At 45.7% G+C, this 26,145-nt stretch overlaps 4 protein-coding genes across 5 annotated transcripts in view; 2 read left to right on the plus strand and 2 right to left on the minus strand.

The window, feature by feature from the left end:
• Positions 1-1,437: 1,437 nt before the first annotated feature.
• The window catches only part of LOC310697183 (uncharacterized protein), a gene marked incomplete at its 3' end in the record, with an annotated part of 116,652 nt that continues 91,944 nt past the window's right edge, over positions 1,438-26,145 (plus strand). Inside the window, exons 1-2 of the mRNA XM_083483505.1 lie at positions 1,438-2,517; positions 10,216-10,653. Coding sequence (XP_083339631.1) covers positions 2,408-2,517; positions 10,216-10,653 — 548 coding nt within the window. The 5' untranslated portion in view covers positions 1,438-2,407. The remainder of the gene's footprint in view (positions 2,518-10,215; positions 10,654-26,145) is intronic.
• Positions 3,219-26,145, minus strand: part of LOC310697522 (uncharacterized protein) — a 53,579-nt gene continuing 30,652 nt past the window's right edge. The window contains exons 2-7 of the mRNA XM_083484241.1: positions 8,428-8,597; positions 7,629-7,727; positions 5,530-5,631; positions 5,047-5,190; positions 3,679-3,902; positions 3,219-3,487 (exon numbers count right to left, since the gene is read on the minus strand). Coding sequence (XP_083340367.1) covers positions 3,481-3,487; positions 3,679-3,902; positions 5,047-5,190; positions 5,530-5,631; positions 7,629-7,727; positions 8,428-8,430 — 579 coding nt within the window. The 5' untranslated portion in view covers positions 8,431-8,597 and the 3' untranslated portion in view covers positions 3,219-3,480. The remainder of the gene's footprint in view (positions 3,488-3,678; positions 3,903-5,046; positions 5,191-5,529; positions 5,632-7,628; positions 7,728-8,427; positions 8,598-26,145) is intronic.
• On the minus strand, positions 11,475-20,785 carry LOC310697259 (vomeronasal type-2 receptor 26-like; the record flags this gene model as incomplete). 2 transcript variants are annotated; one of them, XM_083483718.1, is made up of 6 exons in its annotated part: positions 11,475-12,459; positions 13,065-13,191; positions 14,276-14,503; positions 16,714-17,523; positions 17,816-18,107; positions 20,532-20,785. In XM_083483718.1, the coding sequence occupies 6 exons, from the start codon at positions 20,783-20,785 to the stop codon at positions 11,561-11,563; spliced, it is 2,610 nt and encodes an 869-aa protein (XP_083339844.1). In that variant the 3' UTR covers positions 11,475-11,560. The 2 variants fall into 2 exon arrangements, 1 of the variants encoding a protein (XP_083339844.1); XR_014520984.1 differs by lacking the exons at positions 11,475-12,459; positions 13,065-13,191; positions 14,276-14,503; positions 16,714-17,523; positions 17,816-18,107 and adding an exon at positions 18,137-18,413 and having other exon boundaries at positions 20,532-20,620.
• LOC310697536 (uncharacterized protein) overlaps positions 16,787-26,145 on the plus strand; it is a 38,903-nt gene continuing 29,544 nt past the window's right edge. The window contains exon 1 of the mRNA XM_083484257.1: positions 16,787-16,830. Coding sequence (XP_083340383.1) covers positions 16,798-16,830 — 33 coding nt within the window. The 5' untranslated portion in view covers positions 16,787-16,797. The remainder of the gene's footprint in view (positions 16,831-26,145) is intronic.

A 26,145-nucleotide genomic window follows, 5' to 3' on the forward strand; every position in this document is an offset into this window, starting at 1 on the left:
AGATGGTTTCAAATGAAACTCTACCTCATATCATGGCCCTATACAGAGCTTTACCTCAGGAATATGATGAAGGTCAAGCTATCAAGGACACTTGGGATGAAGGTCCTTGAGCTTGAAAGGGGGGAATGAGGCATCAGGCATAAGCCTGCATTTTATTAATGTTTGATCAGGACTTGTATATTAGAGAGAGCCTAAAAGATTTTCAAATGTTTCAATGCCAGGCAGAGAAAACCTTGGCCATTCTCCTAAGACAAGGGGCCCCCACTTGATTGATAGCAGAAAACAATTCTCAAAGTCGTAAAAGCTGAAATTACAGACTGAGTAATGACATTGACCCTACATGTTATAGAAGATAACAAAGGCAGAGATAAACATGATTAGGAATGAGTAAATAGTAAAATGCCAATGTGCCTCCCAGTAAAATGATACCATGGGCCTCTCTTAAAACCTTGAGCTGTATTTTCTAAGGCCAGAGGTAAATGGGAGAAAAAGCATCTAGCTGGGAAGTCTTTTTAAAGCATCTAGCTGGGAAGTCTTTTTAAAGCTGTTTCTTCCTTAAACTGAGAGAAAAGGCAACTGGCTTGGCTGGGGAAAAAGAAGCTTCTTCCTATTTTATTTTGAGGCTGGAAAGGAGGGTGAAAGGGGGAGATGTAAACTGAAGAGGCTGCTTCTGAAACTGTTCTAAACTGAGTTCTTTTTTCTTTCTTTCTCTCTCTACTTTAAAAAGGCCTTATTCCTTTTAAGAGGCTATCTGTGTTGTGTATTAAATATGTTGGTTTAAATGTAATTATGCAAAGGATTTAACAAATGCTAGAAGAGTTGTATTTATCTTGAAATTAAGTCAGCCACCAGTCCAGCCTCTTGCCAGACAAGAAGACGCCATCAAATGCTGTCCTGATATATTAGCTGCCAGACATTTGTTTAGAAACCTTCAAATGAAGGATATCTTTCAATGTTGATGTGAAACTCAAGATCCTTGACATATGTTTAAGATAAAAATTTAAGATTAACCATTTGTTTTAGAAGGCAATAGGGCAGGAAGGGCAAGAGGTGAGCTGGTAATTAAGATTCCTTGTTGAGACACATGTAAGATATATTACTACTTATTTGTCATTAATATATAGCTGTTTGTGTTCCTTATAAGGACAGGAGGATGTGGGTGTATCTTTTAGGATTGGATATAGCAATCAGCCAATAGGAAATCCAACCAGGCTGATTGGACAGAGGCAGCCCAAGGAGGAGCAAAGGGGGCTGGATTAAGGGAATATAAGTGCTGGCCATAATGGCAGGAGGGCAGGCCAGAGCTTGGTAACCATTTACCACTGTGCCTCTCATTTATTTGTCTGACAAATAAATAATTATTTTAAATTCTCTATTGCTGCGTTGAATATTTCATTCCAGCTAAGCGTTAACCACAAGCAGGGTGCTACACTAGAACCCCCCGCTCTCAACCGACTCCGCTCCCTTTCCAAGCCTCCTTCCATCTTCCCTCTCCAGCAGAATCCCACTCTCTAATGGGGCCTCCCGCTGGCATTTCTGCTCTCATCCTGAGGTAAAGTTCCTAACACTATTTCTGGGCTAGCGGAGTCTGTAACCTGAAGCGTAGGTAACACGAGGTGCCACTGTACACTGGAAAAGCGGATAAAATTCAAATTATAGGACACAGGACCCTTGTTTGTGAGAAGAAGGGGCAGCAAAGCATGCTGGGAAGAAGGACGTGAGGGAAATGAAATGAAACCTAATAGAGGTGAAATTATCCATAAAGCTAATAAGTGAAACCTAACCAAAGACAATTTGGGATTAATTTATTTAGTTATACATTGGAAAAAGGGTAAATTTCAACTATAGGACACAGGACCCTTGTTTGTGAGAAGAAGGGGCAGCAAAGCATGCTGGGAAGAAGGACCTGAGGGAAATGAAACCCAATAATGGGTAATTTATCAAGAAAGCTAATAAGTGAAACCGAACCAAAGACAATTTGGGATTAATTTATTTAGTTATACATTGGAAAACGAGTCAATCTCAATTCTAGGACAGGACCCTTGTTTGTGAGAAGAAGGGGCAGCAAAGCATGCTGGGAAGAAGGACATGAGGGAAATGAAATGAAGCCTAATAGAGGTGAAATTATCCCTAAAGCTAATAAGTGAAACCGAACAAAATACACCTTGGGATTTATTTATTTGGTTATACACTGGAAGAAACGGTTAAATTTCAAATTAATTCAAAATCCCACAGCAGGGCATGCTGGGAATCGACCGTTGGCCGGAGGGAGCTGGCAGTGCATGCTGGGAACTAGACTGCAACTGCCGCCGCTCAGCAGCCTGGACCAGGGCGGAGGCTGGCGGGAGTCGCAGGGCCTTGTCAGGGTGGCCCCTTCCCCTCCGAGGGCAGAGAAAGGCCCGGCCCCATGGCCCTCCTGCCTCTTCCTCCGCCAGGGACACCAGAGCCTGCAGCCCGTCCAGCTGCACTCTGCACGCCCTCAGAGGCCGGAGGGGCTGGCAGGGGCAGGGCCCCCAGGTGGGCCCGGGAGGGAGAGGGGCCCCTGGGGGGATTTGCACTCTGCACGCCCTCAGAGGCCGGAGGGGCTGGCAGGGGCAGGGCCCCTGTTGTGCATAGTAATTTTAAGTGCATTCTTAATATTACAATCAAGGTGCAGTACTTTTAAAATGCATATTTTCTTTAAATATAAACACAGGAATAAATGAAGCTCCCAATTCATCGGATGATGACCTGTGCCACAAAGAGGGAACCAGGCAGAGGGCCTTTTCAGTGGTGGCGCCCGCCCTGTGGAACGCCCTCCCAGCAGATGTCAAGGAAAGAAACAACTATCTGACTTTTAGAAGACATCTGACGGTAGCCCTGTTCAGGGAAGTTTTTGATGTTTGATGTATTTATCGTGGGAAAGAAGATTCCACCTAAACATTAGGAAGAACTTCCTGACAGTAAGAGCTGTTCGACAGTGGAATTTGCTGCCAAGGAGTGTGGTGGAGTCTCCTCCTTTGGAGGTCTTTAAGCAGAGGCTTGACAACCATATGTCAGGAGTGCTCTGATGGTGTTTCCTGCTTGGCAGGGGGTTGGACTCGATGGCCCTTGTGGTCTCTTCCAACTCTATGATTCTATGATTCTATGGACTCTCCTTCCTTGGAGGTTTTGAAGCAGAGTTTGGATGTCCATCTGTTGGGATGCTTTAGCTGAGATTCTACGCCCTATTGCCCCTTCTTTTCAAGCCACCTTCCAGGATCTTTCCCCTATCAGTCCTGCCTTCTCTATCTCCTCCAACACCGCAGGCACTGTCGTTCTCTCGCACTTCTCCTTCGCCGTCCACCCTTTGCCCGCTGTCTTCTCAAAAGGTGTCGGGCTCTAGGACTGGGGCTGGCCGTGTGGGACGCCGGCGTAGGGCCACGAGAGTTTGGGTTTCTCGCCCCGCTTGCCTCCGCGTTCTGATATTTTCTTCCTCCACTCCAGTTTGGACCACAAGGATTAAGACCTGTGGAAGGACAACAAAAAGGAAATGTCCCTTAGGACTCTGGCGCCTCCAGGTGCTACTTCCCCTGCCACCACTGACAGAGGAAGGTGGGTGCGGGGGGGGGGGAGGTATCGCCCCAAGTGTCATCCCTGGGGTGTGTGTGACAAAATCTCCCCGGGTGAATCGGTGCGAGCCTCCCAACTCCTCCTCACCTTGGTTCAGGGTGGACACAGCTGCGATGCTGCCGCATCCAGCGCCTGAGCCGCGCGCAGAGTGGCCTCCTTTCTGCCTGCGTCCCGCTGCTGGTGCTTGTACTGGGTTGCCCCGGTGGCACTGGTGGTGCTGGCGGCGGCGCTCTTCTGAAGACCTTGTGGACCCAGGAGATGATGGAAGCCAGGCAAGTGGGGGTCTTCGGGGGCCTTTTTTCCTCGCAGTCCTGTGAGAAAAGTAAACAATTCACCTCCAGATTCTGGGAAAATGCCACAATCATTAATCAATCAAACAAACAATCAAACGATTGATTAAACCCGTATGCCATCCTTCATCTGAAGCTCTCAGGGCGGCTTACAGCATAAAAATACAAAATAAAAACACAGCATATGTATTAAAAACAAAAACGAACTCATAAGCCAAGCTCCCAATCCACAAGCATGTTGAAAAGGCCACAGGTTGTTCCATTAGCCAAAGGCTGGTTCTAGAGCAGAACTTTCCATGTTGGTGACACACTTTGGAGACATGCCTCATTTCGCAAGACAGGGATTCAGTTCAACTGGCCCCTTTCCAGCCCTGGGAGGAGCACACAGTTTGGGAAGCTCTGTTCTAGAGAAACGTCTTTGCTTGGCACCTAAAGATACATAATGAAGGTGCCAGATGAGCCTCCCTGGAGAGAGCATTCCACAAGTGGGGAGCCACCACAGAAAAGGCCCCTTCTTGTGTTGCTGCCCTCCAGACCGTTTGTGAAGGAGCCACACGAAGAAGGGCCTGTGTGGTGGCAGGCTGTCATAACCCCTCCTTTTCTTTTTGGGGGCGAGGCGTTATACGAAAGGGTTGTAGTCAGGAGGGAACACTCCTCTCCCAAGTTCTCATGTGGTCAGCCTTGGAGAGATCTGAACGAGACACAAAACCAAGAACAAGCAGGTGGGGGGGAAGGTATAGGAGGCAGGAAACCCCCAGAGAGAACTGGCTTTGCGAAGTGCCAACATGGTTTTATTATCGCCAAACCCACTTTGCAATTAATAACTTCATTTGGCAGGAGTCACCTGGAAACTCATTCTAAAGAGATATCTTACAAAACAAATACCCAACCAAAAGGAACCCAGGAGAATTATCTCCACCCCCATCGTTCTGCCCGGACACTGAGATCCAGCGCCAGGGCCTTCTGGCAGTTCCCCCACTGCACTAAGCGAAGTTACAGGGAACCAGGCAGAGGGCCTTCTCGGTAGTGGCCCCCTCCCAGTGGAAGGCCCTCCCGCCAGATGTCAAAGAAATGAACAACTATCTGACTTTTAGAAGACATCTGAAGGCAGCCCTGTTCAGGGAAGCTTTTCATATGTCATGAATGAGTGTATGTTTTGTCTGACCTCAATTACGCTTTCCTCCAGGTGTTCTCCCGGTGGGGGGCACAGCAAATCAAGGGCCTCCTTGTCCTCCCCGTCCTCCTCTGGGGGGCTCCCTGGTTGTTCTTGTGGCTCTTCCTCCTTGATAGCCACTTCAGAGGCTGACTGCTGGCAGAGGCAGGACCCCAGAGGTGGTGGTGGGGAGAGGGGAGAAAGAGAGCAGCCCAAAATGAGACAGGCAGGAACCCAGAAGGGAAACTCTCTTGCCTACATTGAGTCGCTAGCCAGGGAAGCCCTACAGCCCTGGCGCCATGGGGGGCTGGTCCATCAGTAGGAGTGGGGCAGCAAGCATGGTCTGCCCTTAGCAGCCCCCTGCCTGTTTGCCCCCTTGCTCACCACCGTCTAGAAGGTGGCCTGGCCGGCCAGCTTCCTCCTCCTCCTCCTCAGCCTCAGGGTTGCCCTTGTGCAGCTCAGCAGGGCTTCCCTCCTGCTCTGTCTGCTACGTACCTCACTGACGGAATCCCAGAAGGAATCGAGGGAAGACAGGGAGGACACAGAGGACAGGGGGGAAAAGCTGCTGGGGGAGCTGGTTGGGGAAAGTTTCGGAACCTGCAAGGAAAAGATGCAAAAGACGAGCAATTAAAAAACCAAAGCAAACATTAAAACTCAAGGCACCCGTAACTGAAACAACAGTTTCTTTCTTTTTTAAAAAAATAAATTTTTATTGAGTTTTCACATTTTATATAGACATAACAAACACAAAAAGACAAAGACAAACATGTATAATTTCCAATTCTTACTTTCATAACCACTTTCTCCGACTTCCCCGCACCTCCCCTTCATGCATCCTAATTCCAGTAATTAGTTCAGCAAGTTCTAGTCTCTTATCTTTAAAATATTAAATCATATTTTAACTTAATTCTTCTTAATTAACCAAATTTAACTTATATATATCAATTATAATCATTACATTCTTTCCAAAGGTCGACCTAAGTTCCCTTCCACCAATTTCCCGATTTTCGTGTTAATTACTAAACATAATAACTAAACATAAAAATCATAAAATTATCCTGCTTTTAGATTCAAATAACTCTCACCCCCCCCCTTTCCCGGTTTCAATCTCCCAAAAAGATGTCCACAATATCAGTTCCTAGCCTGGATTTCTCACGTCCGAGGCCTTCAAATCTCTATCAGTCCCTCTCTGTCGGTTTTGTTGGTAATCCTTTATGTTGGCCCTCAAATTTCGAAGAAGCTCTATCCCAGTAAGGTCAATGTTTCTTCCAACCAGCCCTCCAAATCCAAAAGCAAAAGCGGAGCCCCAATCATATTTCTTGCTTCTTTTAAGTGCAAATAGTCCAAATGTCCCATAGGCTCCCTCTTTCATCTTACACAAATTTATAATCCATAGTTCTTTCGAGCTCCCCATAAAGGGGCCTTCTTCATTCTTGATTTTCATCCAAATTCTCATTATCCATATCTTGTTTTTCTTGTATTCCCCATCTGTAGGCTTATGGTTGACCTCCTGAAGTATTTCCACTCCTCCTTCCCTCTCCTCTGGCTCCAAAGATATCTCTTCTGGTTCAGCTGCAGAATTTTCCTTTGTCAAGTCCATAACACAGTCAACAGAGTTGCTTACTTTAAAATTCAAGGCCACCAGCTTTGTAGCCATATCTGTGCTTTGTTCTTGAAGTTTTCCAGCAAGAGAGAACATTTTTTCCAGCTCTGCCTGTAATTTTCCATCTGCAGCCATTGTAATGTCTCAGAATCCCCCCTAGAGGGATTCTGGTTACTTAATAATCCTTCTCCAACAGTCAATTACTCTTACTTATTTCTTCATTGTTTCCAACACCTTTAGATCAAATGTAGCCCATCTAGTCCACAAAAATAATAAGTAGCAGATTTTTCTAGCTTAAACAGCTCGTTTGACACCTGTCAAACTCCTTATGTCTCCTCACCAAGCTCACTCGCAGATCGCTCCCGGCTCCGGGGGGGGGGGTTATATCTTCTAAAATTCGGTTCTTATCCTCCAGCACAAAAACTTGCCAATCGTGAAATTAATAACTTTTATCTCACAAAGAGAAAGACAGCCTCTCCACCTTAGTTATCCGATTCTTGCTTTAAATGACTACAGAGAGGGGGGTGCAGACTTCCTTTTAATACACCCCCGATCGTGCCGAATTCAAGGGAAAGAAGATTTTTAGATCCAAATTCCGAACTACTCACGGGTTATTTCTTTTTCAGTCCAAATGTTCAAGGAAAAAAGTCAGCGCTCTCCGGCCATGGCTCGCGGCTTCACTCCACTGAAGTAGCGGTCTACTCACAGCACCACGCCACTCTCCGCACCCTCTCCGAAGCCTTTAAAAAGGCTTCTTTGTGGGTCGGGGGGGCGCAAATGGTGCCCGCCGAGTCACCAAGTCTACAGGCTTCAGCGCCTGTGGTTTCTGAGGGTCCCCGCATCGCCGCCGCGGCAGGACCCGTCCTCAGTAGAGCCGATTCCCTCCGGAGCTCGGAGGGAATCCGCCATTAGTCAATCGCGCTAACCCGGAAGTCACCGAAACAACAGTTTCATTCTGTGGTTGATCACCGCTTAGGCCACGGCCACCTACCCAGTCAGGACTGAGGAGATCCAGCCGTCTTGCGGTCTCCTCCTCGCCTTTTCCTTCATCGTCCTTTTCATGGAAAATGTCATCCTCGCTGGCTGACTGCTGGCAGAGACAGGACCCCAGAGGTGGTGGCGGGATTAAGGAGAAAGAGAGCAGTCCAAAATGAGACAGGCAGGAACCCAGAAGGCAAACTCTCCTGCCCACGTTGAGTCGCTAGCCAGGGAAGCCCTACAGCCCTGGCGCCATGGGGGGCTGGTCCATCAGGACACGTGGGGCAGCAAGCACAGCACATTCACTCTCAAGGCACCCATAATTGAAACAACAGAACAGCGGCATAGCCAGCCGCTCGGGTGCCCGGTTCAATGCGGGGGTCCTGCGGGCGGGGGGCGCTGCCTGGAGCCTCTCTGCCGCCTCCCCCCCAGCTGTAGGGTGGCTGAGGGAGAGGCAGGGGGCAGACGCAAGCCCCACGCTGCCGTTTCAGGCAGCACCCAGCCTGCAGGGGCCCAAGCCACCACGTCACTCCCAGGAGAGATGCGTGGATCAGGCACTCTGCAGCCCCCCCCCGGTAAGTGCCAGCCCCCATGGTGTGGCGCCCAGTGCCAGCCGTGTTTTTTGACTCAACTAAAAGGTTTGGTGAGGCCATTTTTTATTTTTATTTTAAACTCGGCTTTTTGTCCGTTTGCCACCCCCCTCAGTGGTGACACCTGGGGCGGCTCCCAACCCCCCACCCTCAATTCTCTGCAACTGCAACAGAATAAAAGGACTCAAAACTCCCTTAGCAGTTTCCTGCTGGTCCCCTCACCATTTCCCCAGACGTCAATCTTCTCACTTTGCAGTCGCAGATGAGGCACCCAAAGGCAGGGCTTGGCCTCAACTGCAAAGTGAGGTTGGGATTCTGAGCCGATGTCACAGCCAGGTTCCGATCAGTCCATTTCCTCCAAGGGGGGGGCCTGTTTCCCCTGAGGGTGACCGCTGAACACACCTCCCAAGAGAAAAAGAAGGAGAAAAGCAGAGAAATCTTATAATTCTGTAGCAAGAAAGAATGCGTGCCAGGAGTTTTCTTTTCCCTGCACTCCTCCATTGCAACATCATCATCATCATCATCATCATCATCATCATCATCATCATTATACTAGATTTAATGAACACTCATATCAGAGTGCTCTGTAGCCATAGATTTTTGTCGTAGTACATTACCGTATTGGCCTGATTATAAGCCTCACTTTCCCCCCAATTTCCGACCGTGAAAGGTTAAAGTGCGGCTTAAATTCACGGCCTTACAAAAGCTGGCTTTTACAATATCGCTGCCGGAACAGACATACGGTAAAATGGAACAGGAGAGAGTGCCTGCGGAATTTTAAGGGAGCGGCTTTTATTCCGGTATTGTCTTCTTTCCTCCCCCTTGAATTTTAAAGGTGCGGCTTATATTCGGGCCAATACGGTAATGTACTAAATAAATATTTTTATAACTAAATTTACTCAATACTCCAAATTTCTTCTCCTTTATTTGATTTATATGCCACCCTTCCTCATGAAAGATCCCAGTTTAACATCTCAGGGTTATTGGGAAAAGAAGAATGGTTGGTGTAAACCAAAAACCAAGTTAATAATTGCATTTCAATGGGTCTGCTTTAGGTTTCATTGCAATCAAGGCGATGAGATAATAATAATAATAATAATAATAATAATAATAATAATAATAATAATAATAATAATATTGCTTTCCCTGGCCACTCTGGGCGGCTCCCAACAGAATATTAAAAGCACTATAAAAATCACAGCCACAACATGCATTGAGGAATTTTTGGAGCTCTAAATTGCAGGTAAAACAACTGGCGGGTGGCCAGCGCCATTTTGGCCTCTGTTGTCCAGGGCGCAGGAGCCGCGGGACGTCGGGAAAAGGGGGAAGCCGTTCTCGGTGCCTCCAAGGGAAGGAGGAAAAGGACGAGGTCTCTTCGCGACTTCCTGGGTTATGGGGGTTTCTGAGTATAATAATTGGTTGTTATTAGTTTATTAGCAGGCCAGGAGGAAGGTTGCGCAGGGCAGCCTGGGAAGGGCGAGGGAAAGGCTGGGAGGAGAAGCCTTCTCTCTTTCTCCATCGCTCTGCCCCTCCATCAAGTTTAAATGGAAGAATAAGAGAAAAATAAAATGATAGGAAACAGGATCCTTGTTTGTGAGAAGAAGGGGCAGCAAAGCATGCTGGGAAGAAGGACGTGAGGGAAACGAAATGAAACCTAATAGAGGTTAATTTATCCATAAAGCTAATAAGCGAAGCTGAACATAAGACTCCTTGAGATTGAATTATTTGGCTATACACTGGAAAAACGAGTAAATTTCAAATTTATTCATGCTGGGATTCGACCATTGGCCCCACGGAGCTGGCAGTGCATGCTGGGAAGTCTGCCCCCCCCCCCGTGTGAACCGTGCCGGTGGAGGCTGGCGGGAGTCGCAGGGCCTTTTGAAGGTGGCCCCTTCCCCTCCGAGGGCCACATGACCCTCCTCGTCCGCTGGGGACACCAGCGCCTGCAGCCCGTCCAGCTGGCCAGAGTCAACCAAGGGCCAGAGAGGCTGGCAGGGGCAGGGCCCCCAGGAGGGAGAGGGGCCCCGGGGGGGATCTGCACTCTGCACGCCCTCAGAGGCCGGAGAGGCTGGCAGGGGCAGGACCCCCAGGTGGGCCCGGGAGAGAGAGGGGCCCCTGGGGGATTGGCACTCTGCACGCCCTCAGAGGCCGGGGAGGCTGGCAGGGGCAGGGCCCCCAGGTGGGCCCGGGAGAGAGAGGGGCCCCTGGGGGGATTGGCACTCTGCACGCCCTCAGAGGCCGGAGGGGCTGGCAGGGGCAGGGTCCCCAGGTGAGCCCGGGAGAGAGAGGGGCCCCTGGGGGGATTGGCACTCTGCACGCCCTCAGAGGCCGGAGGGGCTGGCAGGGGCAGGGGCCCCAGGTGGGCCCGGGAGAGAGAGGGGCCCCTGGGGGATTTGCACTCTGCACGCCCTCAGAGGCCGGGGAGGCTGGCAGGGGCAGGGCCCCCAGGTGGGCCCGGGAGAGAGAGGGGCCCCTGGGGGATTTGCACTCTGCACACCCTCAGAGGCTTCGTAGTCTAAGCTCAGGGGGCTCTCTGAGCCGGCATCTCTCTGGGGGGGGCTGAGGGGTTTCTTCCCATTGGTCAACATCCTTCTTAAATTGTGGTGCCCGGAATTGGACACAGTATTCCAGGTGGGGACTGACTAAGGCAGAATAGAGCTGAGTCTTGTAAGCCACTGGTATTAGTAGCAATAAAAGTAATAATAATCACAACAAGATTAGACTTCGTTAACAAATATTTATGCTGCTTAATTGTGTGTGCATTGCAATCACTTATTCATTGTTGTGCGTAGTCATTTTAAGTGCATTCTTAATATTACGATCAATGTGCAATACTTTTAAAATGCATAATTTCTTTCAATATAAACACAGGAATAAATGAAGCTCTAAATTCATCGGATGATGACCTCTGCCACAAACTGGGAACCAGGCAGAGGGGCTTCTCGGTGGTGGCGCCTGCCCTGTGGAACGCCCTCCCCACCTCCTTTCACAATGACTCACCCAGATTGGCGTAGGCGGCCTGCCACTCCCGTGAGCGCCGGAGTTCCCTCTCCCCTCTAACCCTATCCCTAACCCTGGCCAGTGCAATAAAATTCATCGGATCCCTGTCAAGGCTTCGCTAAGGTAAATTGTTGCTCTTTGGAACAGGGAGCAGAGCTTACACAATACAGAAATTAAACCAACAGACTACGGAAGATGTCTTTAAATGAATTTCTCAGTTTATTGATATACAAAGCTTAGGAGAACGAAATGATGTGAAGTGGTGGAGAATAAGCAACATGGATGAGCAGGTGTGTTTCCTTTATGCACTTCTGGACATCGGGAACATGGACTATTTTAAGAATCAGGTGTTCCCTTAATTCCTGGTTGTCAGGTGCTCCTTTGTGTTCAGATCAGGCCTCAGCACAATCATGTAGCACTTGGGAAGGAAGATGCAGCCCAGAAGCCCAGCACTGGAGGCCAACATAGAGAAGATCTGCACGGCCACCATGTACTTGCCCTTGGTGCTCAGGTAGGTGGGCACAAATGACACCCAAACACTGCAGAAGACCAGCATGCTGAAGGTGATCAGCTTGGCTTCGTTGAAGGAGCCGGGCAACTTCCTGGCTAGGAAAGCCACCGTGAAGCAGGTGGCAGCCAAGAAACCCAGGTAGCTGAGGGCAACGTAAAACATGGCCACAGACCCTTCGTTGCAATGCAGGATGATCTCTTCCACCTGGGAGTGCATGTCAGGCTCTGGGAATGGGGGAGAAGAGCCCAGCCAGATGGTGCAGATGAGAACTTGCCCCCCAGAAGAGGAGATGACAATGGAGTTGGCCAGACTCCTGCCCAGCCATCTCCTCACCCTGTTCCCGGGCTTTGTGGCCAGGAAGGCCAGCACCACCGTGATGGTCTTTGCCAAGACAGAAGAAACAGCAACTGAGAAGATGATGCTGAAGGCCGTTTGTCGGAGAAGGCAGGTCTCTTTCCTTGGGCGCCCGATGAAGAGGAAGGAGGACCAAAAGGAAAGCAGGAGGGAGACGAGCAGGATGTAGGAGAGGTCCCGGTTGTTGGCTTTGACTATGGGAGTTTCCTTGTATTTAATGAAGATTCCCAACACAATGCCTGCTGTTAAGGACAAGAAGAGGGCAACGGAAGCTAAAACCATTCCCAAATATTCTCCGTAAGTCAGGAAGGTGGTAATCTTGGGGACACATTGATCTCTGTCCTTGTTTGAATGGTGATCTTCTGAGCATTTGGTGCAATGTTCTGCATCTGGGGAAGAGAAAAAGAGTGGCTGCAGCATCACTTACATCCCTAATGATCTGTGCTCTATTAACATGGTGATCTAGGATCAACTGAGAGGCAGTGACCACTCCACTTCTGTTAACTGCATGGTTTGGATCCTGCCTATTCCTCTTTGCCTGAACCTTTAAAATGCAGACATTGCTTCCATTCAATGTTCATAGCAGTGAGATCAAAACGGTCCATAGATTATATTGTAATAATTTTCACATGAAGTATTTATTTTTATTGTGCTTTTGCTGTTAGTAATCTGCTGCTTTTCATCGTCTATCCATTATTTTTGATAAGTGTCAACATTATTTCCTTTTTGTGTTGCTTGGTCTACAAAATAAAAAAGGAATGCTTTGCGGGCTTTCCTCTCACAGCTGCCCAGTTTGCACCCCAGATATTTCTTCCTTATGGCCATTCCTATCAACTCACTTCCTGGATGTAATAAAGATGATTAATACTAAGGAAGTTGAGGAAGGATTCCCATTCCCCAATGTCTGCAGAATTCTCACAAAAAGTGTGTGAGACTGAATTTCTGTCCTGTGTTTACTCTCTCCAGGAATTTCTTCCCCCTTGGAATCACCCACCTTCCCGAGTGGAGAAGGTCCCTTCTGCACACTGAGCACAAGCATAGCAGCAAATGGGCTTTCCTTCTAGGACCACCTTGGCATATCCAGGTCGACATCTTTCTGTACACCTGGAACGAGGTACGGCCTAACCAGAAAGACAAGAAGGTGCAACAAAGAAGGAACAGTTAGGAGTATTTGTGGGTATGTAATTCACTCAACGCGATCTCTATAGCATGGTGGTGATCCCTGACAACTGGTCTTGCCAGGTCAGGATGATGGGAGCTGTAGTCCAAAGACAGCTGGGGACCCAAGTTTGGGGAACCCTGATCTACCCCAAGATTTGCAGTTGTGGCCCCCAATGAATCATTCAGGAAATGATTCAGGAACAGCTCTACATCAATCACATAGAGGTTGGGGAGGGGTCTGTCTGGCAGGGAATCCTGAGAGATCCCAGTTGCCGTTTCCAGCAGCCAAGATCCCCAGTTGCCTGCCATCTCCCCATTCCCTTCATGCGGTCAGTTCTCTTTAGTTGCAGAACATGATCTCTGGAATGCAGCCTTGACCCCTCATCAGGGTCCTTTCAACCCCCCGCTGACCATTGGGGTGACCAGAATATCTTGTGCTTTATATTGAGTTCAGTACAGCTGAGGTTTGAGCCACAGAACTCTGTTTCCTCTTCTCCATTTACCTGTTTCCCTTCTTAAAAGAACTTCTAAGCAGATGACAATGGGTCTGACATGTGATTCCCCCAAATTTCAGGATTCGAATAATCTCTCACACGGTTCATTCTCGTCTTTGTGTGTGTCAGAGAGAGAGAGAGAGAGAGAGAAAGAGCTTTGCTGTTCAATGCCCAACTGAAAGGAGAGTTGGGTTTTGGGGTTTTTTTTGCCAAATTGCCTTAATTCATTTTCCAAATTTCACCACATCAACCACAAATTAAGACAAATTTAATACCAGTGAGCTTACTCACAAATTTAAAAAAATATACAATAAATCAGTAATTATCATTTGTAAAATAAATTACTTTTCATCCTCCTGCATGTATGAAAGGTCAATATCCTTTATTTGAGCATCCCAAATTCCCCTCCTATCTCAGCTGATTTAGAAAGAAGGCGTGCTGCTTCCAGCTGTTACTGGACAGTCAACCTGACATGGTCATTCTGCAGTGGTTGTTTAAGGAAGAGCTCAATCAGGATCTCCTAGCCCCCTCCCCCAATTATCCCCCCTACCTTATTGAATTTCTTGTTCCACTCAATGGCTTCTGGGTTAATGGTGAACTTTATGCCAGCAGATGCTCCTCTCCTTATATTCCCAATTTTCACAAGGGCACGAGACTTATTGGGAGACATCACCCAGTTCATAATATTGAAGTCCGTTGGCAGCTCCCAGTTCTCATCCAAGCACAGTCTGCCCCTGGAAGTATTCAGACACCGGATTTCTCTCAAGAAAGGGTGAAGCTGGAATGGCAGGGGAAAGCGCCAGCATTAAGAAACCGGGAAGCTACAACAGGCAATTAATCAAGCCAAAATGGGGAAAACACCAGGGCCAGGGGGGCTATCAGCAAAGTACTATAAGAAATTACAAGATTATTTGGCACAACCACGAAAAGATTTAAGATACTTAGATTACGCTGATTCTGAAAAAAGATACAGATCTATTATCAGTCAAAAATGATAGGCTGATTTCTCTATTAAATAATGACTATAAACTGTTTGCAGACCTATTGGCAAACGACATGAAAGTGCTATTAATGGATTTAATTCATCAGGACCAGGCTGGTTTTTTGCCAGGCCGCCAGATGAAGGAGAATATAAGGAATATAATTGATATAATAGAATATCTGGAGGTTAGAAATGATAAGCAAGCAGTGTTGATTTTTATAGACGCAGAGAAGGCCTTTGACCATTTTTTCATGGACTTCTACGAAGAAGACTATAGAGATGATGAAATTCAGAGAGTCATGACAGTGGTACCTCAGGTTAAGAACTTAAATTGTTCTGGAGGTCCATTCTTAACTTGACACTGTTCTTAACCTGAGGTACCACTTTAGCTAATAGGGCTTTACGCTGCCGCTGCGCGATTTCTGTTCTCATCCTGAAGCAAAGTTCTTAACCCCAGGTACTATTTCTGGGTTGCCAGAGTCTGTAACCTGAAGCATCTGTAACCCGAGGTACCACTGTACTTAGAGGAATTGACTCAATTTATTCTGACTAACAGGCTATGATGATAGTAAACAACATAATAACAGAAAAATTCAAAATAATGAAAGGGACAAGACAGGGATATCCTCAGTCACCATTATTATTTTAGTTTTAGAGACCCTGGCCAGAAGTAGAAGATCAGATGAAGAAATAAAAGGGAAAACATAGGTTAAAGGTAAAGGTAAAGGGACCCCTGACCATTAGGTCCAGTCGCGGCCAACTCTGGGGTTGTGGCATTCATCTCGCTTTATTGGCCGAGGGAGCCGGCGTACAGCTTCCGGGTCATGTGGCCAGCAGGACTAAGCCGCTTCTGGCGAACCTGAGCAGCACATGGAAACGCCGTTTACGTTCCCACCGGAGTGGTACCTATTTATTTACTTGCACTTTGACGCGCTTTCGAATTGCTAGGTTGGCAGGAGCAGGGACCGAGCAATGGGAGCTGACTCCGTCACGGGGATTTGAACCGCCAACCTTCTGATCTGCAAGTCCTAGGCTGTGTGGTTTAACCCACAGCGCCACCCACGTCCCAACATTAGGTTACAAAGCATATAAACTCAAGGCATTTGCAGATGACCATGTGGTAACTGTAGAAGACCCCATGGCTAGCCAACCAAGGTCTTGAACAGATTCTCAAGTTTGGAGAAGTAGCAGGTTTTAAACTAAATAAAGGTAGAACGAAGGTATTGGTGTAAAATGTGACAGAGCAATATAAAAAAGACAAAAAACGGAACTGATGATTGAGAAGAAAGTTTAATATTTAGGAGTATGGATAACAGCTACGAACATAAATATTTTTAAGAATAACTATACAGGAGCTTGGTAAGAAATGAAAAAAAACTTAAATTTTATATATATATATATATATATATATATATATATATATATATATATATAAATAGAGATATCTGGAGGGTGGCAGCACGACAACAGGACTTTTCTGTGGTGGCTCCTCGCTTGGGGGATGTTCTCCCAGAGAGGCTCCCTAGACACCTTTGTGACAAATCTTTAGGTGCCAGGCGAGAAAGTTATTCTGTAACCAGGATTTGGGTGGATTAAACCATCTCTGGGCTTTTTAATGTGCTTTTGGTTTGCTTGTTTTCTTTCTTTCGTTTGCTTTTTCTATTCTCATTTTGTATTTTTATTCTGCAAACCACCCTGTGATCTTCAGAACAAAGTTGATATATAAACAAAATAATACTAATATTATCACTACTGTCCCTCCAAAAGTCCAAATGGCACCCAGTTGAGAGGTGCTGGAGCTGAGTTCCAGCGAGTTCCCCCTGAAGAAAGCCCTGGGTATAAATAGCAAAATGATCGTTATGGGATGGGACATCCCTATTTTTATCGGAGACATGTTGGAAGGTAAGCTACTATTACTAATACTAACTATGATATTTTACATGTCTATCCCCAGTCAAGATCAGCATCTGTGTGGACTGCAGGTTGCAAAAGGGGGAAGGAAATACCTGCCACGGCTGAAGCCTTTGGGGTCCCCATTGCTCTCCTTCCTCCACCATCAGCCTTCTCTGGGATCTCGAGGAAAGCGAAGCATGCAAGGCCTGAGCCACAGCTTGAACATGGATGTAAGTGCCATAGCTGTCATAAGACAGGACTATCTCATGCTCCCCTTGGAGCAATGGCTGCAGTTTCTCCTCCTCTCTGCATCTTATCCTGCCTTTCACGGACAGCAGATGCTTTGAATATGAACACTGAAATGCTTGATTGAAATAATCCCCAAAATTGGTCTGCAATCTATATTTGCCCCCTTTGCTGCTCCTTATTCCAGTCTCAATTGCAAAGAACAGAGAACCATGGAGGTGCTGGAATAGATTTGGAGGGATGTAAAAGCCAATTCTGTTTTCTAGCAAAGCTGTTGTGATCCAGACTTTCGCCCCTATTTCCTTCTTATAAATATTGTTTATTGCCATGAGTATTATGATAACATGTGCATTGGTTATATAGGAAACAAATACCCCAACTTGTCTCCATAGGAAAAATGGTTCCCCAGGCCTGATAAATTGATCCATATCACTTTCTGGTACTCTTTTTGATAAAGCAATGCAGATCCCTTTGCTGAGCATCAGAGGTTTCACAGCGCTCACAAATCTTTCTCCACTGTCATTGTCTGGAGTGAAGAGGCCAATCCACGTCCATCCAAAATACAGGAGCAATTCAACAATCCCCTGGTACTGACTTTCCTCTTTGGGACTCATCCGGTAGACAAAAGGGAACAGGGTTTTACCTTCGAGAAACTGGGCAGTGAAGCCATGACTGATCTAGCAAGGAAAGCAAAAGATCAGCAATTTACTTGACTTTCAGCATAACAGATATTTAATTATCTGAAATGACCGATATCTAAATCTCTGCTGGCTGAGGCTGATGGGAGTTTTAGTCTGAAACATCTGGAGGTGACAAGTTGGTGAAGGCTCAGTTTTGAAAAAGGGATGTATGATCCATAGCTCAGGAGTTTCCCATTTTTTAAAATATCCCCACTTGACCCCTCCAAAGAGAAAATAGAATCTTATGCAGTTGAAATCCACTGTGCTTCCATGTTCTCCCACTACTTACCTGTGGGATTTTGTAGATGCCTGACAAGGCTGAAATCACTTTTGAGATGACAGTACTGCCTCTTTCAAGAACAGCCAGCAGGTGATTCTGTTCTCCACAGTGATAATTGGGAATATTGCATCCACTGCCTGCAAGCAGCTCTAGCATGGCGTCTGAAGTCATCTTTGCATCTAAATAGTTCTCATAGATGTTGTAGCCCAGGGTGATGTTGGGTAAGAGACTGAGATCCTGGTTGATCTCTTGGATGGTGAAGAGGAAAGACAACATGTACCAGAAGAACCTAGTTAACTCCCTGCAATAAAATAATCCTTTAAAAAGAGTGAAACTGATATTCATATTAATGGGAGGAAGGAAACATTATATGATCCACAGATATTAGTATATTATTCATTCATTCATTCATTCATTCATTCATTTATCCACAAAAATTTGGAGACCGCTGCTCCATGACAGGAGCTATGATTCAAACAGCACACAGAGCTGTTTAACAGTGGAACAGACTCCCTCCGAAGGTGACCATGTGTCATGGATGCTTCAGGTGAGATTCCTCCAGGTCCCTTCCATCTCTACAACTCTGTGATTCTTTTCTACTGTGGTTCTATGAGTAGGAAATGAAGGCGGCCCTCAAAATTTGAGATATACGGGGAAGCTGCTCCATAGGCTGCTTTTGCTGCAGTGGTCTTTGGTGCCTTCCAAGGGGCAAGACTACAGGTAGATAAGAGACAATTTTATTGAAACAGGGGAAGCACCAAATACCTCAGTCCCCTTTTAGTTACAAATGAGGCCTGGTGGCTTTCAGGTTTGAGTGTGTGGTAAAATTTATAATTTTGCCCATATTTTGGATCACTGACTCCACCAATGAGGACACCCCCTGGTCTGTATTATTTTACATAATCATTTTATTTGCAGCATACCACTCCTGTTCTTCGCCCATAAAAATCCAGCCATTTTCAGGAGTTTCTTAAAACGCTTCCTACGTCGGCTCCTAATGCTCCCCCTGTGCGTAAGCAACGCAGCCATGCGATTAGAATTGAAGATCGCATCCTTAGAAACTTGCCTGTGGAAGCAAGTCTTCAATTATTGGTTATCATTGTGGCATAGATTACCAGACCATTACCTTGTCCAATGCTTATGGCGAGATGAATTCTCCAGCCTTTGGACTAGTAGAATTTATGCCAAACTCCTGAGCTATGGAATCTCTCCCTTAGATTCCCTAAAACTAGATCAAATCACTGCTCAAAGACTGATCCGCCAAAGACTGGATGACATCGATTTACAGCGAAATTATATGCTGGGGGGAGGTGTTTGTTCGCCCCAGAACATTGGTATCACTTTAACTTCCATCATACCTCTCCTCCCTTTCGACTGTTGCCCATAGGCTGGCCTTCACCAAAGCGAGGTTTAACGTTTTTCCCTCCAATGTCCTGAGACATAGATTCTCAAAGGGCCAAGCCTCCGCCATGTGCGAATGTGATAAGGAGACGCCGGAGTCGCTTCAGCACATTATGTTCACTTGCCCCTTATTCAAGGTGCCACGGGCAAATTTGTTGGGATCAATCATACAGAAACTAGAGGGTACCCCACCAAAATTCCACCTTGCCCAAATCTTGCAGGATAAGGATACCCATACGACCCTGAAAGTGGCTAGGTTCCTGGTCGCTGTCCTTACCCAAAAGCGTTGCCAAGGAGCACCACAAGCTAATTAAGGCGTAGTATGCCATTCCATCTTATAGTATTTTAATGTTATAGTAGTGTTTTAGCGGCTGTTTTTTCCCACGTGCACAAGCTGTTATTTATGTCTTGTTTTTATCTGTATGGGCCTACGGCCGTTATAAATTATTATTATATTAAAACGCTTCTAATTTTTTTTAAAAAAATGACAGAAAGGGGAAAGTGCTGGGACTGGAGGAGAAAACCTTTAATGTAGCTGAGACAGATTTCTCCATGATGGGCTGTAGGTCTCCCATTGCATTGTGTAAAGAGAACTGTGACAAGGTTGTTCACAAATGATCCCAATAGAATAAACATAAAATAATCTTAGCAGTTTGGAAATTGCTTGAGTTTCATGCCACCCTCTGGCTTAGGAAGAAACGTCAAACACCTCAATACTTTGAAATGAGGCCAGTTGTGTGTGGTCAAAAAAGGAATGATTCCTTTTCACATTTTAGAGATCTAAGTCCACTTACAAGGAATTCCCCTGACATATTATTTTATTTATCCTTTCAATTAAATCACATCTTTCCTGCTCTTCAGCTACCAAAGGTCCCCAAGAGGCTCTTAAAATTCCATTTGCAAAATTGTAGCATTCCTTAATGACAGTTTATGAATTGTCCAAATGGAATAATATTGAATGAAACATTTTAGCCGTGGAAATTGCCTGAGTTTCATGGCATCCTGCAGGTGGGGAAATTCAGTGCATCCTTTTGAACCCTGACCAGATTCACTGGCATCCTTGCATTCTATTAAAAGCAACACAGACGCATAGGAACAGGATTGTTTTACTTAGAAAGACAGAGGGAAGAAGGATATAAGAGAGGTTTTTTACTGGACCCCCCCAGTTCCCATCACCCCCAGCCAGCAAGAGCAATGATCAGGGCAGGGCAGTCCTGCAACATCAGCCCTTGGCTCCCCAGCCCTGAAATAGGGGCTCTTTCCTATTGCAACCATTACAAGGACTGGAGGACCGTGAAACCCATCCGCATATGATTTTACATACACTTCATTCCTGGCGAAGGGTGTCTGAGTAAAGCTGTATGGAGTCGTCTCAAGAAGGCGTATTGGAGAGATGATCCCACTGATGAGGAAGTGTCCCGGCCGGTAGTAATTGCGAGCATCCGTTTCATCCCTGACTAGATTCAAGGGGCATTTCGCCTTGTGGTTCCCGCAGACTCCAAAGGGCATCATGAGCAGCAGAAGCAGGAATCTCATTCTGGCTCTGCCTCCTCCTCCTCTTACCTGCCAAGGAGGCATAGCAGAAGAACCCAAAGACTCTTGCAAGGCCAGACTGCCTGGGCTTTCCCAATCTGGGTGGTTTTCAACTCTACCTTCGGAACTAGGAAGCACAAGGCAGGCACACCCCTCTTTCGCCAGCTCTGCATCTTGACTCAGTCTGTCTCCAACACAGGAAAAATTCTCTGCACCAACTTTTTCTTTCCCAGTTACAGTTCAGTTAATATTGCCATGCTGTTGTTGCTTCCCGAGGCTCATGCAATTTCCAGAAATATCTCCTGAGCTTTTAGAAGATGAGATCACTATAATTTCGACTATTCTAAGTGGAATAAGTTTCAGCACAATAACTTTCTGGAGTCTTGAATGGCTCAAGCGGCAGGTGCAGAACTGGAGAAAAACATGTTGGACAGAAGTCAAGGGGTGTGCTTGGAAGTTGGAAGTTTGGTCTGAACTTTGCTCACAAGCACCAAAGTAGGAGCTGGATCCAACCATGGACTCTCCTTCCTTGGAGGTTCTTAAGCAGAGTTTGGATGGCCATCTGTTGGGATTCTTTAGCTGAGATTCCTGCATTGCAGAGGGTTAGACTAGAGGACCTTGGGGTCCCTTTCCAAGTCTCCCATTCTATGATTCATTGGAGGTTTTTAAGAAGAGGTGGGAGAGTCAGGGATGGACAACAGCCAGATGAAGGAGTCCCAGCCTTGTATCCCAGGCATCCTAAGCCCTTTCAAAATGTGGGGGTTGGGGGGGGCATTATTGGCTTGTTGTTTTTATTTTGATTATATATGTTGTGGTTTTATATTTTGTTTTTTTATATAAAATTTTTTATTGGTTTTACAATTTTTTTAAGACAATACAAACATATAAAAAGACATACAAACACGTATAGTTTCATAACCTTTTTTCCTAAAACCTTGTTTCTCAGACTCCCCCATACCTCCCCTTTCTGCATCCCGATGTCCAAAAATTTTAGCAACTTCTAATTGTTTCTCTCAAGCCTCTGTCCTCTCAATCTTTCCTTCAGTCTAATCTTATATCACTGTAACCCTTTCTTTCTCAAAACCTCGACATTCTAACATTCATCAAGTTTGTAATAGTCCTTAAGATAGATTTTAAACTTCTTCCATTCTTCTTCCGCCGTCTCTTTTCCCTGGTCACGGATTCTGCCAGTCATCTCGGCCAATGTCATGCAGTCCATCACTTTCATCTGCCATTCTTCCAGAGTGGGTAGATCTTGTGTCTTCCAATACTTTGCGATAAGTATTCTTGCTGCTGTGGTAGCATACATAAAGAAAGTTCTATCTTTCTTTGACACCAATTGGCTGACAATGCCCAAGAGAAAGGCCTCTGGTTTCTTAGGGAAAGTACATTAAAGTACCTTTTTCATTTCATTATATATCGTTTCCCAGAAAGCCTTAATCTTCGGGCACGTCCACCAAAGGTGGTAGAAAGTACCTTCAGTTTCTTTACATTTCCAACACTTATTATCAGGCAAATGATAGATTTTTGCTAGCTTGACTGGGGTCATGTACCACCTATAGATCATTTTCATAATGTTTTCCTTTAAGGCATTACATGCCGTAAATTTAATACCGGTGTTCCACAACCATTCCCAGTCAGCGAACATAATGTTATGACCAATGTCTTGTGCCCGCTTAATCATAGCTGATTTAACTGTTTCATCTTGTGTATTCCATTTCAGCAGCAAATTATACATTCTTGACAAATTCTTAGTATTGGGTTCTAACAGTTCAGTCTCTAATTTTGATTTTTCCACCTGGAAGCCAATTATCCTGTCCTGTTTGTAAACCTCCATTATTTGGTAATATTGAAGCCAGTCTTGTACTTTAGGTTTCAATTTCTCATGACTTTGTAATTTCAATTTATCTCCATCCTGTTCCAAAATTTCCCAATACTTTGGCCATCCGACCTCCATATTGAGTTTCTTCAGTGCCTTAGCCTCCAAGGGTGACAACCATCTAGGGGTTTTGTTTTCCAACAAGTCTTTATATCTTATCCAAACATTAAACAACGCTTTTCTGACAATGTGATTTTTAAAGGCCCTATGCACTTTGATTTTATCATACCATAGATATGCATGCCAACCAAATGTATTATTAAAACCTTCTAAATCCAAGATATCTGTGTTCTCGAGGAGCATCCACTCTTTCAGCCAGCAAAATGCTGCTGCTTCATAGTAAAGTTTTAAGTCCGGCAGGGCAAATCCCCCTCTTTCTTTAGCATCTGTAAGTACTTTAAATTTTATTCTGGGCTTTTTGCCCTGCCAAACAAATCTTGCAATGTCTTTCTGCCACCTCTGGCAGAAAGAGGTGTGGTTTTATATTTTGAACCGCCTTGAGACCTCAAGGGGTAGGGCGATATATAGATTCAGTACATCAATAAATAAAGGATGGGCAATAGCCAGATGAAGGAGTCCCAGCCTTGTATCCCAGGCATCCTAAGCCCTTTTAAAATGTGGGGTTGTTTTTATTTTGATTATATATGTTGTGGTTTTATATTTTGAACCGCCTTGAGACCTCCAGGGGTAGGGCGATATATAGGTTCAGTACATCAATAAATAAAGGAATAAATATGAATAAATAAAAATCAATCAATGGAGAATGCTGAGAAATGCCACCCTCAGGACTGTCAACGGGATACATGGTGGTGGGATCTTGTTTCTTGGAGGCTGCTAGAGACAGAGACTGGTGGAGCCTGCGATGGGGAGGGATTTCTCAAGCCCACCCTCTGGCCGCTTTGGGTGGGTCTGGGCTGCTTGATTCCTGCCGCTCTCTTCTGGTTCTCCCCCTGAAGGGAAGTAGCGCCTTGGTGGCTTCGAAGCAACTTCAAGTGAATTTCCACCCCATCTTTGAAAGGCTTCTCCAACAGAGGGAAGCTCTCTGGATTTGGTGGAGGGGAGAAATGTTGCTCTGAACTTTCGACTCTCCCTTCCCCTTCGACATGTTCTGCGGAAGGTGAGTTTCTGTTGCACATGGAGCCAACTTGCTCCTCGTCTTTGAGCAGAAACTTCTCTACTCATAAACAAATTGTCTGTGCACAAGCCAGGCTACTATTCTAGCAGCTTTATTATTCTTTATCAATTTATTTATTTTTATTTATTTATCCACTTCTTTAATCTGATTCATAACATCCAGCAGCACTTGACTAGGCCAATAACCCCTAAAGCACTTTATTTTAAGATAAGCAGGACATTCAGAAAAAAGTTTACAAAGTTACTTCAGAACATTAAAAAAGTGAAAATAACAGAACGGACTGAAATTGTATCAGCTTCCTAAGAATCTGGGTGGATGCTATATTTATTAAATTTATTTTTTTTAAAAAAAATATATTATTAAGTTTCCATAGATATTCCAAAACACTTAATTTTATAATGAATGATTTTAGAGTGTTGTTTGTGCTGTACTTTTGTACTGTTTATTGTTGTTAGCCACCCTGAGCCCGGCTTCGGCTGGGGAGGGCGGGATATAAATAAAATTTATTATTATTATTATTATTGCCTACCTACCAGAGTTTTTTAAAAAACAACTAAATACAGAATGCTTCTTGACTCCCCATCCCTCTTGATGTTTGTTTTATTACTCCTTTTTATCACCTGTTTTAAAAAACATGTTTAAGTTATTTAAGCCCCGAAGTCGTATATCAGTAATCCTCTGGTTATATTTCAAATCCTGCCTTTGACTTCATGTCTGGATGTTCGTATGACAGATAATATAATAGTGGTCTCCATTCTTCCTTGAACAATTCTTCCTTATGTCCTCTTAGTTTAGCAGGGAATTTCTCCCTTTCCGCATCTTCCACCAGCTTCATCAGCCATTCCTCCTTGGTGGGGAATTCTCCTTCTTTCCACTTCCGTCTGTATAAAGTCCTGGCTGTTGTGGTTGCATTCAGAAAACCTAACGAACCACCGGCCAGATTCTCATCTCCCTTTCCTGAGGAATGTTCTGGAGCGAGCGGCTGCAGACCAGATCCAGGCGCTTTGGAAAGAAACTGATTTTCTGGATCCGTTCCAAGTGGGGTTTAGGCCATGGGACAAAGAAGCAGCCCAGCAGGCTGGGAAGTGCTGGGACTGCGCCGTCCTTTGGGCCGAGTCCTGTTCTCCAGGCCGGACTGCTGACTGCGGAGTCACTCTGGCCTGGGACTGGGCAGCCATTCTGTCTCTGCCTTCTCTGTCAGGTTTCAGTCAGAGTCAGTCTGCCTCAGTTGTGAGCAGTGTGGAATCTCCGTCAAACTCTTTGGAACCACGTTGTTTAGGAAGAAGTTTATTTTAACCCAGCAAAGTCAATTAAAAACTCTGCATTAGTAGTTTACGCTGCGCGTCAGTTTAGGTCTGACGTCGTTTCCAGACGGTGTTAGTTGGGGAACGCTTTTCAGCTCCGGGAGCCTTGAATGTGGGGTTTACAGGGCTCGATCCTATCCACAGGGCACTGGCTCCCGGTGGAGTACAGGATAATAATAGTAGTAGTAGTAATAATAATAATAATTTATACCCCGCCCATCTGGCTGGGCTTCCCCAGCCACTCTGGGCAGCTTCCAAAAAAATATTAAAATACTGTAATACATCAAACATTAAAAGCTTCCCTAAACAGGGCTGCCTTCAGATGTCTTCTAAAAATCTGGTAGTTGAATAATAATAATATGTAGGATAAGTTTAAGATGCTGGCTTAACCTTTAAAGCCCTACAGGGCCTAGGTCCCTCGTATCTACGGGGCCGCCTCTCCTGGTATGTCCCATGGAGGACCTTATGGTCTTCAAACAAAAACATCTTGGAGGTCCCGGGCCACAGGGAGGTTAGGCTGGCCTCAACCAGAGCCAGGGCCTTTTCGGCTGTGGCCCCGATCTGGTGGAACGCTCTGTCCCAAGAGACTAGGGCCCTGCGGGACTTGACATCTTTCCGCAGGGCCTGCAAGACGGAGCTGTTCAGCCAGGGCACAGTCTGACCCCCTCCTTTGGTAATCCCCACAGAACTGTAGCCCAATGGTTGCCATTAATTTGATTTTAAATTGATTTTAGAATGAATTGATTTTAGAATTCTGTGTTACTTTTATTGTTGGCCACTCTTACCCCTGCTTCGGCTGGGGAGGGCGGGATATAAATAAATTTTTCTTCTTCTTCTTCTTCTTCTTCTTCTTCTTCTTCTTCTTCTTCTTCTCCTCCTCCTCCTCCTCCTCCTCCTCCTCCTCCTCCTCCCCCACATTGTTTAACATCTACATGAAACCACTGGGTGCGGTTATCCGGAGGTTTGGAGTATGTTATCAGAATTATGCTGACAACACTCCGCTCTATTTCTCCTTCACATCTGCAGGGGAGGCAGTGGAAGTGCTGGACTTCCTTGGTCTTGCTTGGTAATGGATTTCAAGTGGGGT

This window comes from Podarcis liolepis (assembly GCF_965112155.1).
Source record: "Podarcis liolepis genome assembly, chromosome: 18".
Taxonomy (NCBI): Eukaryota; Metazoa; Chordata; class Lepidosauria; order Squamata; family Lacertidae; genus Podarcis; species Podarcis liolepis.